We start from the raw sequence: 14360 nt of genomic DNA on the forward strand, positions 1-14360 counted from the left end.
ACTGTTAAATATTTTTGAGTGAGAATCGAAACAAAATACCTGATCAATGTTATAGGGCTCAAGCATTACATTTTTGGAGGTACGTTTTTAAAATCGAAAAACGTTAAGAGAAAATAAGTATTCATGCCATGGGTGAAGTGTCTGAGGGTGTGAGTGGGTTGGTACCTGCTGTACTGTTCCTCATGGGAACCACTAAGTATCGATTTCCAAGGCCTGTAAATGTTGGAGATGAAAAATGCAGATGGTTTACAGCTTAAAAAACTCATGAGCAGCAACTCGACTGGGTTCATTATACCCTTGTGAGGGAACACAGAGCTGCATACTGACAATAAAAACAGCCGGAGTAGCAGACAAGTTATTAAAAGGCAATGACGCTGGGGCTGGCCAACATAGGCTGCTATGTGGCAGAGGCAAAGGGGTAGATGATTCCTCATATTACGTCTGGAGAACCAAGAGGGAATCTCGCCGCCTCCGCACTGGGAAACTCTCCAAGAGGGAAACCTTAGACCACTACGTCAACTCTCCTGGAGTAAACATGTTTTGCAGGTTTTTTTTCCTTTTTTTTTTTCTTAAACTGTAAAAACTGCAGAACTGGAATTGAAATGGAATAATATGTTAGGGAGCCCTGGTCAGGGAAACTGCTTTGCAGGATGAAAAATGAAAGACAGAAAAAAAGAGAAGGAAAATACGTTTTTTTGTTCCAGATGAATTGGGATGGCGCCACGTGTGGGATACCTTTTTCATGTCAGAGTGTGTGCCTGAGGACTGATAAACCACAAAATGTTCCACTGGCTCTCAGTAGCATCTGCAGAATGCTTCTAATTCTGAAACCCTAGGCAACACCCCTTGCCTTGGCAGCTGCCCAGATTTGCAGGCAGACTAGCAATATTTCTCCTACCTTCCTTAAAGCAAATAATTACCCTCATAGACATAACATAAAGTAGCTGGAGACATGTTACAATGTTCCCTTAATGGTTGCCTGTGGGGATCAGAACATATACAATCTGGCCATTTGTCATACACTGCTCCTTCAGAAATCAAACAGCTGCTTTTGCTTTTAATTGGTGTGTAGAAACCAAAGGGTCCACAATAAACAGCGGGGAGGTGTACTGAACAGCATATATACAGTAAATATAGACAGATGGTTAGAAAGGGCCTCATATGTCACTTAAAGGTGCTTGTTTGTACTCGTAGTGGTTGACTGTGATATATACAGCATCTGATCTGCTGTGTTTCCAGTAGTGTGGGTACGGCATGCTTGTGTGCAATCGGCTGTAATTGTGGTAACACTGAAGCAAGCAGGTTTTTGAGACTAACTGATGTGGGCCAGCTGTGTTCCCCCGGGAAGACAGACTTCAGTTCCAGTTTAGACTAATGTCTACAGCATTGAATTATTTTGTGTGTCTTATAGGAAAGAAGACATATTTAATTTAATCACTCCTTTTTCCCTATGGATCCAGTTACCCAACAGCCAAACAGTTACATAGTCAGCATATTTTATGTGAGTTACATAAAAGTTTTCAGTTTTTACACTGTGTGCTAAGTAGTTTATTCATTTTATTTAAGTTGTGATGCTGCATCTTTGCAGAGAGTCATAGCACACCATCATAATATATATTCATATACTGTATATATATATATATATATATATATATATATATATATATATATATATATATATATATATATATACACATATTTCTGCTTGAATTTTTCAGCTGTTGGTATCCTCCCATCCATAACAACAAATTGTTCTCTAACATGAGGTCAGTAGAACTATTGATGTTTTCCATGTTCTCATGTTTCCATGATTCTAACATAATGTATGGTTTAACAGCTTTCAGAAATAATAAGAGCAAAACTCTTCACTGTCAAGAAAAGGCTGAGATGGAATAAGGAGGAACAACAATTTTAAAACATATTTAAATAGCTTAATTCTTGTGATTATTGAATGGAAAATCATATTCACATGCTAATTATGGATATACCTGATCTAAGATTATTATTTTTTTAGAGGTATATATCTCTCAATATCTATCAATTTTCTCTTTCTCTATCTAGATATGTGTGTGTGTATGTATGTATGTATGTATGTATGTATGTATATATATATATATAAACTCTCATTATCATAATCTTTCAAAATTAAACTTGGATCTTACAGTAGACAATACTAAGTGCCAAAAACAATCATCCATGTCTGGATCTGCCTTTTCTTTCTCAACATGACACCTGGTTTACCTCTGTTAAGTGTCACTGCACTAATGGAAACAGAGCACTTTAAAGAACATTCCTACATGTAAAGCAGGGTGCAGCAAACAATGATTCTGAATCTGCCATTGTCCTGTGGCACTGAGCTGTTCACTGTGGATACGAGTTCAGACTGCTCCTTCAGCATCCCAGGCAGTAGTCCAATCAACCCAGATGTAAAACCGTTCCTACTCATAAGGGAATTCCCTTTTGTCTGAGTCACACAGAGGCTTCCCCACCACTCCTTCCCACACACAATCTTGCATTCTTAGAGGTACGTAACTGCATGCCAGGACAGAAAAATGTTTTTGTTGGTACCAAGCAGGGGCAAAATACAGCAGGATCAATAAACAAGCTTACTGCTGCCCACATATGACAAAAAAGTCTGACAGAAAATAACCAGTATTTCAAGATGGAATTAATTTCCTCTACTGCTCAAGAAAAGCAAGGAAAGGCATGTTAATTTCATGATACAAAGCCCTCATTGTATAAAATGACCTCCCAGTGAAAATGTGCTAAAAGTTTGTTTTGTTATTTTATATACACACACCTTATGTTATGAGCTTTAGTTCTTTAGCCAACACATCATATTTTTATATATTTTATATATTTTATATATTTGGGGCATTATAAAACGTTTGCATGGTCAAGGTTAGAAGATACCAAGCATAGCCAAAAGTAGTTTACATTAATTCTAAAATGATTTCTATTTAACAACGTTGTATCATTTTAAGTACCTTGGAAAGGAGAATGAAGAGTATAATGACTTTGAAAATGTTACTGTATTCACATCCCAATTGCTTGTTTGCACTTATTTTAATTTCTACAGTGAAGAGATTTGCTTGTGAGGATAGGTATCATTTTCAGCTACATTTCTGAGAATGTGTGCACTCATGGATATAGTGCCTGAATTTCAGCCAGGAAAATAAAGGCAACTAACACATACATTGTGAGCCACTACAAAAAGTCCTTTTCTGTTTGTACTACATAGAATAAAATAGGATCTGCATGTTATACACTTACATTGTGCATCAGATGATACTGCTTTTATCAATGGAAAGTGAACAAATTGCTCCAAAACACATCTTTGTAATGCTCAACCTCTCTTCAGGGATTCCCTCCTTGATGAGTCACAGTCTACAAGGCACACTTCCTACATACACACAAACACCCTGAGGCTAGTTTTTAATGGCACATATGAAGAACTGACTTAACATATCTGTGCGCTGCAGACAATTTTAGACAATGTGCAGAAAGCAGATTGAACCAAAGATTACATCTTGCCACATATATAGTGTTACCAAAGGGATTGGATTGACACATTCAAAAAAGCTGGTGTTTACAATTTATATGATAGTTTATAGAAAAAATAAGTATGAATTCTGTGCCATACCTCTTACAGTGCAGTTTCAAGAGCAGCAGAGAAGGTTGGTCTTTGCTATTCCTTCCATTGTTTCTATTCATCACAGAATATTTTTATAGGATTTAACTATTGTGTTATACTCCCAGCATTGTGGCACAATGCTTTATCATGTTGGTAGACATACAAGCCCCCATTGTACAATTCTACCAATCCTATTATCAAAATATCAAGATTCCTTTAAAAAAAAAACAACTAACAAACTGCATTTCACATCACCTCTATTCCATTCTATGACTGGTGAAGGGAAGCTTGGGAAACCATACATTTTGGTAATACAGTGTACAGTGTACATTACACAGAAATAAATAGACAGCAAAATCTGTTTATTCTGGAACCATACGAAGCAGTGAAAAAATATGTGGAAAACTACAAGGTCTTTTAATTTAATAAGCTACTTACCACCTCAGATCTACAGAGTCTTTGTATGTTCACACACTAATGAAATCTAGTTTGGGCTGATGATACAATTTTAAAAAGCTAAGTAATCCTTATAAATTGGTCAGATGGCACTATTCTAAAGTAGTGGCGTTGTGCTATATGATGTGTAATTCTCCCCATTTCGTAGTATGTGCTGTATTTTCCTCTGCTCCCCCAACAACGCTCTTTCCCAGTGGAATGGATTACTCTCAACTATACTTCTTACTGGAATGCAGGTCACGTCTGTTGCTACTTAAAATCCTGGTATTTCTGGGAGGTGTTTATTGGAATACATCTCGGAAAATTAATAGCCTGCTTAACCTTCGATTATTGGACTAGTAATGTCTGTCAGAACTCCAGAAACCCAAAATTAGGGGATATTATGCAGAATGCAGAGTTTTTATAAGCCTTATTCATGAACTTTCCAAGGTAATACAATTCCAGAATCATGACATAAAACTTTCTTATAAAAAAAAAAATTGGACTCTGATGAAGAATAACGAATGTGCTGCTGGTTCGTATGGCAGGGAGTGAAAATGCTTATTTTAGTCTTTGCGAGCAGTCTGGGGCTTCAGAAAGTATTGGGAACAAAGTGCTAAAAATAAAAAATATATATATTTTTATAGTCATATATTGTGGATGAGTAGATTAACAGTTCAAAGATTTAAGTCAATATTGACAAGTATTCTGATTACATTATCATTACATATATTCATAGTTCATATGTAAAACTAGCTATTTAAAGACAAGGTATATACTTTACTTATCGACAAACCTCTCTGCCAGTCTTACTGGCATTATGGACATTAAAGGTAAAGTCAATAATACATATTTTTGTATTACAACTAAAATATATATTACAATGGAGGGCAGACGACATTAAAGGACATATTTTTGGCACCTTTTCTGCAATCCCAGAACACAGAACATAAATGTGGCTCCAAAAGGCCAATAACATAGGCTACCTAATGTTCTCTCCCTGTGCTCAGCTAATAAGGTTAGTTGGCTGACGGAGAGAAAGGGAAAGAGAGAAAGGGAGAAAGAGAGAGAGAGGCACTTGAGTCCTCTGAGGGATTCCCTTTAGTCTGACTCCGTTAACAGAGAGCGACTCCCAGTGCATTAACAAGGACAGGAGGGGAGTCAATTGCAGACTCTCTGGAGCTTGCTGATGTTGAGGGTTAATCAGTCAGGATGTCAAGGCAATAAAGTGTTTCAAGTGCTGCTGCTCTGAAGACAGACTGCAAAAAGAAGAGGGGGGTGGGGGAGCAAGGGGTGTTTCCATGGCAGGCTCACTGTGGAATCCAAGGCCAGTGCCAGACTCAGGGAAACCCTCTTGAAAAACAAGAGAGCTCACATCCCAAGGCCAGTCCAGCAGGGCCCTAGAGCCAGCCCTTTTCAGTTCATCATACCCAAATAGACTTACTGGCCTTTAATTAAGCCATTTATTTAAAAGTAAAAGCCTCCAGCCTTCTTCAACAATAAATAATTAATAAAGAATAATAATAAATAAATATTTAGTTATTCTACACACAGTTTGTGTTTAATTCAAAGTAGAAGAATCAATCAATTGTAATCATTTAATTAATTATACATTTGTACAAATGGGATTCCTATTGCAGACACCGTAACTGTAACAGTTTCTCTTAGCTTATATTTGTTATACATTTTTTGGGATTCAATGACTTTGAATTGCTGAAGATGTAAAAGTTAACACTTCAGATTCCAGGTATTGTAATAGAAACTTCCAAATATTTTCTGTCCGACGGTTTAAAGGCATCCTGCTGAGCCTAACCTTGCAGCTGAGATATCAGTGTTAAAAACTTGATTACTTTGTTAGTTAATAAGTAAACATTAAAATATTTATTTTATATTTTAGGAACTTAATACTAACAAGGAAATTGAGCAGAAGCCAGCTTATCCCAATACATACTCAAAAGAATATGAAAGATTATTTATTTTGTTCAGCAATAGTTTTTTCCCTTTTAAATCAATTTCAGAATAGCCTAATACAACCTTTAACCTGATGCACTACTAACGAACCAAGCAAGGTGAAAACAAAATATGCTTCCATATACATTTGCATCATCGAAACATCCTCTTCTTTTTGGACTGTGATCCTAGTGTGCAAACAGGCTTTCACAGTGGGTAACTTATACTGACCTCTCTGATAATGCGCAGATGTTACTTAGGAACAGTGAGCTACTGACTCCATCTCACCAAACCCTCAGTGGCATGTGGTACAGCAGCCTAGTGTGAATTTGAACCAGCAACCAGGCTACAAGGTCAATACTAGCACAAAGGCTTTAACCGCATGGGCACTAGGAAACACTGTGCTGGTTGTATAATTTAATCTTCCTTAATTGGTACAGCAAGGTTGCAGGTACTAGAATCAATAGTACAATAAATATGTATTTAATTGATTTAGCAATGTTGTAGGTCAATATTTTCTATGGCTTCACATATACAAACAAAAAATTTAATTTATTTGTATGGAAACTCCTTTTCTCAATATTTTTATTGTGAATGCAGGGTTTGTTTGTTGTTGTTGTTGTTGTTGTTGTTGTTGTTGTTGTTGTTGTTTTTGTTGTTGTTTTCTTCTCAAATCTTTCTTTTTTTAAGTTTCTATTCATGTCAATCAACTTTGGCAGTGTAATAGTTTCACAATATTTTGTGTGCTAACCTTTGAAAAATATATAGCCAAGTCATTTATGTGGCTGCATTTGACCTTGTGCTATAAAATATATGGTAAACATCAACATTTATCCTAAAGTATGCATAAACCAATAATATACTGTATTTTAAAACTCTTCTTAAAACTTATTTAGTCTCTTTAGTATTGGTAATGTATTACTGTGCAAAGAAGTTAGAGCAGTTACTGAGATACATTCTGTGTGTATAACAAATAATAAGCCTGAATACTATAATACTATTTTAAGCAACTTAATTCAAAGGGTTTATGTAAATTGTGTCATTTATCCACGCTCTGCATATTTAGTAATAATAATTAAGTGATTCTGTTGTATAAATCAGGCTTTGAAAATCACATTGCAATCTCTTATCTTGTCCCTTTTTAAAATCATATTGGTAAAGTGTATTTTTAAATTAAAACACTAACTTAGTTCTTATGTTTTTAAGCATGTAATTTAGTAACTGTATTGTATCCCTTGCTTGTGTGGATATAGAAAGGATGATTGTTAAAACATTTTGCTCCAGTTCAACTTTTTCCTATTTCCTACAAAAGTCTAGCTTACATTATATTCAAAAGCTATGATTATTTTAAAAAACAACACTTTACTACATTCCCATATATTATTTTAAATCTCTTGCTTCAAACTTTAATATTTACTTTCAGAAAATTGGGAGAAAAAAAGGTGCTGATAATGTGTTGAAAATGTCAGACACGGATACATACTTGTGGAGACTTGGGTCTTTGTAAGCAATGAATCATTTCTGAATCTCAGTACAGTCACTGTTAAGTTAATTCATTTCTGCTTTATTTAACAACTCACATACAGTCAGATACAGTGCAAGTTAAAAAAAGAAAAAAAAATGCTACAATATGAATCATAGACCCCTGTCACTTAAATATTTCATGCTGGGGGGAAAAGTGCAAGACAAAATGTTATCAGTGGCATTTATTTGGTTGTGGTTATTATTATTATTATTATTATTATTATTATTATTATTATTATTATTATTATTACCACTACTACTATCGTTACTACTTCTACTATTAAGAATAACAATAAATACTATAATAATAATGATTATGGAATATGCTGCAAACAATTTGATGCAGTTTAATTCCATTAAAAAACATCAGGGCCTGTCTTTGCATCCCTTCAGAAGCCATGAAAGTCACAGGTGGAAAGATTTACTGGCTTCCCTTTCCTTTAAAAAAAACCCGATCACATTGAAAACCAGTGCCTATGTTTACACACTTCAGCCTTGCCCATAACTTTATAAAGCTAATCAAGGAAATTGCTGTTTGTAAACTTCTCCTATCTACATCTTAGAGCAGTCACTTCTCCTTCCCATCCAAAGGAAAATGGAAAAAAAAATCAAAATAAATGTTCCAGCTCTAGAGAAACTGCACATGCCGTGTTGTGATTCATTTCTTTACTTGTGGCAACCGTCAGCGAACAGGCAATGGAAACTTCTGCAAATGTAAATACATTTGGTTAAAAATATAGTGCCTTAATGTACACCACATGTGGCTTTCTGGCAGGCTGCGCAATATTTTGACGGCGGAGAGAGAGAGAGAGAGAGAGAGAGAGAGAGAGAGAGAGAAAAGGGAGAGCACACACTTTCAAGGTTCAGAGGGGGAGCAAGAAGGCACAGAAGGATTTTCTCTCTTAGCTGGCTGCTGTCAGGCGGTCAGCCTACCTGGGGCTTTTTCCACAAACACCACCTTTGAGTCTGTCAGGAAGTTGTGCCCGCTCAGAACCATCTTCTTTCCTCCTGTCAAAGGGTAGCTGTCCATGCTCTGCTTCTCCACAAGAGGCAATTCCTGGGCAGATCTCTGAGCTGTGTGGGAGAAGGAATAATTCCTCACTACTGTATGCCTTTAAACCCACTCCCCATCCACCCCTGAACCTCCAAGCAGTTTTTTTTAAATGCGTACGTCACCAAGAGGAGTCCCACTATCGCCCCCCCTTTATTATTGTAGAATGTGTTTCTTTTGATTTTGGCAGGACTTGGTAACTTAAACATAATGTAATTGTACAACTTACTGGAAGCACATTCATTTTAAAGTATGCCTGGTGTATTTTTTCTTTATTACTGCAGATAAATGCCTTTGACACTAAGATTACAAGACATGCATGGGATAATTCTGGATATTATTTTTCATTAGCTTTCTGAATTACTTTATAATTATAAACAGTATTGTAAGAACTGTTTTTGGAAAACAAAACAATATGAAGGGAATCATTCCCAAGCAATGTTCATCACTCCCAGTCTATGCATCATTTACCTCACTTAGTCTTAGTATTTATTTACTTTTTTAATAGTGATCTTAATACGAAATTTGTCCAAACATTTGAAATAAATTTGGTGTAGTTCTATCTTGCACAATGTCTTTGAAATGCTAAATTTATTAAGCGACATAAAAAATAAAATAAAAAATAATACATCAAAACTGTTCCAAGAAGGACAATTTTAGTTGCAGATTACTCCCAGATGCTGACAACTCCTTGGTTAGAGAAAAACGTATCAGACTTCCAAATCTCTGTTGAAAAATTTGAGGCAATCATATGCTACTTACTACTAGACAATTAGAGAATTTAATCTGAGGATGCAGGGAAGAAGGAAAGCAAGTAGGACAAAATATTCTTAAAAGAAATGTACCCTATAACTTTTATGGTTCATAACTTTTTCAGTGGTAGAAGTAATCTCTCAGTTCTTATATATTTTAAATGTTACGCTGAAAGTATTGTTAAGTCACCTAATACTTAATTTCTCTTAAAAAAGTATTTAAATCTTCCAAAATAAAACAAAAATACACCTATTTAAAATGGGTAAAAAAAAAACACAAAGAATCCCAGGGTCCCTCATACAGTGAGGGAAAAAAGTATTTGATCCCCTGCTGATTTTGTACGTTTGCCCACTGACAAAGAAATGATCAGTCTATAATTTTAATGGTAGGTGTATTTTAACAGTGAGAGACAGAATAACAACAACAAAATCCAGAAAAATGCATTTCAAAAAAGTTATCAATTGATTTGCATGTTAATGAGGGAAATAAGTATTTGACCCCTTTGACTTACTTGGTGGCAAAACAATTGTTGGCAATCACAGAGGTCAGACGTTTCTTGTAGTTGGCCACCAGGTTTGCACACATCTCAGGAGGGATTTTGTCCCACTCCTCTTTGCAGATCCTCTCCAAGTCATTAAGGTTTCGAGGCTGACGTTTGGCAACTCGAACCTTCAGCTCCCTCCACAGATTTTCTATGGGATTAAGGTCTGGAGACTGGCTAGGCCACTCCAGGACCTTAATGTGCTTCTTCTTGAGCCACTCCTTTGTTGCCTTAGCTGTGTGTTTTGGGTCATTGTCATGCTGGAATACCCATCCACGACCCATTTTCAATGCCCTGGCTGAGGAAAGAAGGTTCTCACCCAAGATTTGACGGTACATGGCCCCGTCCATCGTCCCTTTGATGCGGTGCAGTTGTCCTGTCCCCTTAGCAGAAAAACACCCCCAAAGCATAATGTTTCCACCTCCATGTTTGACGGTGGGGATGGTGTTCTTGGGGTCATTCCTCCTCCTCCAAACATGGCAAGTTGAGTTGATGCCAAAGAGCTCGATTTTGGTCTCATCTGACCACAACACTTTCACCCAGTTCTCCTCTGAATCATTCAGATGTTCATTGGCAAACTTCAGACGGGCCTGTACTTCTGCTTTCTTGAGCAGGGGGACCTTGCGGGCGCTGCAGGATTTCAGTCCTTCACGGCGTAGTGTGTTACCAATTGTTTTCTTGGTGACTATGGTCCCAGCTGCCTTGAGATCATTAACAAGATCCTCCCATGTAGTTCTGGGCTGATTCCTCACTGTTCTCATGATCATTGAAACTCCACGAGGTGAGATCTTGCATGGAGCCCCAGACCAAGGGAGACTGACAGTTATTATGTGTTTCTTCCATTTGCGAATAATCACACCAACTGTTGTCACCTTCTCACCAAGCTGCTTGGCGATGGTCTTGTAACCCCTTCCAACGTTGTGTAGGTCTACAATCTTGTCCCTGACATCCTTGGACAGCTCTTTGGTCTTGGCCATGGTGGAGAGTTTGGAATCTGATTGATTGATTGCTTCTGTGGACAGGTGTCTTTTAAACAGGTAACGAGCTGAGATTAGGAGCACTCCCTTTAAGAGAGTGCTCCTAATCTCAGCTCGTTACCTGTATAAAAGACACCTGGGAGCCAGAAATCTTGCTGATTGATAGGGGATCAAATACTTATTTCCCTCATTAACATGCAAATCAATTTATAACTTTTTTGAAATGCGTTTTTCTGGATTTATTTGCTGTTATTCTGTCTCTCACTGTTAAAATACACCTACCATTAAAATTATAGACTGATCATTTCTTTGTCAGTGGGCAAACGTACAAAATCAGCAGGGGATCAAATACTTTTTTCCCTCACTGTATTTCTCACCCTTTTCACACCTGTTGACTACATAATGGTAAATGTCCTCAATTAAATGTAATATAAACCATGAAGCACTGTGAATAATGTGTTTTTAATAGGGAGCTCCCATTCCTAGTCATCGAAGGGTAAAGTATAGGGGACGGATATACAAACAGGGAGCTACTCTTTATGAAGACTGTTGTTCATGCTGAGCAGGGCATCCACATCCCAAGGAAATGGTAAACCTGAACATTTTAGATAATTTTATTAAATCTGGCAAATGCCATTGTTAAATTCTGATGAAATTAAAGACAACATGGAGTTATAAATCTCACATCCATTCCCTAGTGGCATGGGGCATAGAGTTGCCTTAGAAGATACATTTGTTGAGAATGATTTTGGATTGTCAGCATTAACCTGCTCTTTAGGATCCGGAGTATACCTTGATAAAGTATGAGTGACCTATATCTTTTCTGCATCCCCATTTGTGTGAAATAAATTAAAGTCGTGGTATTTGTATCCAAATGAGGGTGATGCAATAATGTTGTCCTCCAGGTTGGGTGGGTCACCACTAATTTCTGTGATAAAACACAAAGCATGCATGATATACTCACAGCACTCTATTGGGTTGGACGCCGCCTGCAGGGAGATGGTCCTGCCATTGGGTTGATTGATGTGCACACGGAAAACCATCCTTACACGGGTGTTTTTGCGTCCAATGTCTGTCTCACCCTTTCGCAGTTCAATATCAGAATTGCGGAGCTTCAGGATTCCAGCACAATCAATTCTGTCAGCACAACAAAGACACAGATGGAGAAAGGCCCTCAAGCACAGTTATCATGCACAATTCACTTCACAAAGTTAGGCGTGATTCATGAAGGACTGCAGGAGGTGGTCGAAGGAAATTGTGAGTAGGGCTGTATACAGCTGAGAGACGTCCAAATTAAATTAAATATTGACTATGAGAAAGGCAAACTCTTAATAAAGTGAGTGAATGTAGTTTAGGGAAACAGTATAATTTATTTTCAGACTCACAAACACTAAACAAAAAGTATAAAAGTGTTTAAAATACAAACTATTAGGACTGTGAAGTATTAAAATTAGATGTACTATGAAAACTCCCATCAGCTACATCTCCATTTTTAATCCAAATCTTATTAAAGTACTGCTTTGGACATTAATTGCTTATATAAGTTTTAATGGTCCAAAAAGGAGGTTCCCACGAGATCTTTTTTACATACTTGGTCTCTCCATAGATATTTCCAACAGAGGAGCCTGCTGGCTCAGACAAAAAGTTTTACACCCACTTCTGCCATTCATCATGAAATGTATTAATGTTTAAATGTTTTTCCCCTCCTCACTCTACTGTGGATATTTTCAGTGTTTGCAATATTACAGTTTCAACATTTTTAACGAATGCCACATTTGTCTTTAAAGGTTTTGTCTGGGGTTTTCCACTGCAGAAGTATTCAGTGGAAAAATCCTTCAGTTGAAGCTGTACACTTTCATGAAATTACATAAAACCTGACTGACTTGTAAAAGCCTTAACAAAGATAAACTGGTCTGAATTTACATTCTATTAACAATACATTAACTTCAATACTATAACAAATTAATTTAATATGCTTAAGATAAAGGCTTTTACATACAACAGTGGCTGGTAATGTTTAATAATGTTTGACATCTTAAGATGATTGCACTGGTATTTGATTTGTGTTAAGACAAGCATTAGATTTCTTAATACTCCTATAAAACGTGAGTATAGGCATTTCTATTAAAAGACAAAGATATTCATAGAACATAAGGAATATTAATCAATGACTAATCAAAACCAGAGCAATATGTAAACAAAAAATGTATACACTGTATCTAAAAATAAATACATTGTAAAAATGTATATCCTTATACATCCTTATATAAGTATTCCAGTGTCCTCTACTGGGTTCAGATTCTTTTCCAAGATTTGAATAGGTTGTCTGCTTCTTTCCAGTAAAGTTTCTCCCCATTCCTCAACCCAGAAACTCAGTGCATTTAGAGGGTGATTTTCCATTACATGTCAATTTGATTCAATTGGTCATGTGGTTGTAATGTCTATTCCAGTACTTTGATCAATTTCCTCTTAAGATATCCTGTTGTTGTCTGTGTAGTGTGTGTTGTTGTGGTGATATAATTTCAGTCAGATTTGGTACTTTGTAGTTCCACCATGCTTGACAGTAGGTACAATGAAGTGTTCCTTGTAGATGCATCCTTTTGTCTCCATATTAACCCAAATGGCCCTGCTTAGAATCAATTATAGTTTTCATCCATTTGACTGGAACAACTGATCAATCACACTACCGAGTCAGTTTCAGCTACATATATTGGTAGTTTGTGCCTGAAACCTTAATTGCATTACTAAATGTAGCTCCTCTAAATTTCAATCTGTTTAAACTTGCTCTGCTTCATTAAAATATGTCAATAATTATAGGCCATTATTGAATTAGTGATGGAATAGTAGTCTGTAACTGTTAATACAAAAGAAGAGGGGTAAAAGTTATTTTTAACAGTCCTCATCCGACACATTGCTTATGTACCAGCATGTAAAATAAGAAAGAGCTAGAACTAGCCTTTTAGCAACCTATGGAAAATCTCCACCACAGCTGTTAAGTGGAGCATAACCTTTAGCTACCACCAGCCTACACTTTCCTGCTGAAGCCCAGGAGAAAACTTCACTTTTAATTTTTACTTTTCCCCCCATCAGTTTAAAAGATCAGTGTGATCAAAACTTGGTCATGGTTACTTTTCTGAGTAAGTACTAGATACAGTGTGCAACATTCTATGAACTGAAAAAGTGTTAATCTGTAACACAGCAGAGCTAACAATGTTTTTGAAGTATTACAATTATGGAAAGTTTTTATTTATTTTATTGTATTAATACCACATGTAATTAGTGAACAGGCATTATTACTAAATCAATGACACAGAAGCAGAAATACTACCTGAGCTTACCAACACCCTATTTTACATTCTTCTTGGAAAAGACAAAGGAGATGTTTGAATGTGTGTAAATTGCTCGTGGTGAGAAGCCAAGAAATTACATTTTGTTTCCATACTGGTGTTGTTTTTTAAATCTGCTGTGAAAACAGCAAAAGCAATGAAAAACTTT

The 14360-nt window shown here is 36.5% G+C and overlaps 1 protein-coding gene across 3 annotated transcripts in view; it reads right to left on the reverse strand.

Annotated features, from left to right (window-relative positions):
• nfatc1 (nuclear factor of activated T cells 1) overlaps nt 1-14360 on the reverse strand; it is a 155918-nt gene that overhangs the window by 101642 nt on the left and 39916 nt on the right. For all 3 annotated transcript variants that reach the window (XM_066716054.1, XM_066716052.1, XM_066716053.1), the window contains exons 5-6: nt 11830-12002; nt 8477-8617 (exon numbers count right to left, since the gene is read on the reverse strand). In XM_066716054.1, coding sequence (XP_066572151.1) covers nt 8477-8617; nt 11830-12002 — 314 coding nt within the window. The remainder of the gene's footprint in view (nt 1-8476; nt 8618-11829; nt 12003-14360) is intronic.

Source organism: Amia ocellicauda, chromosome 10, assembly GCF_036373705.1.
Source record: "Amia ocellicauda isolate fAmiCal2 chromosome 10, fAmiCal2.hap1, whole genome shotgun sequence".
Taxonomy (NCBI): Eukaryota; Metazoa; Chordata; class Actinopteri; order Amiiformes; family Amiidae; genus Amia; species Amia ocellicauda.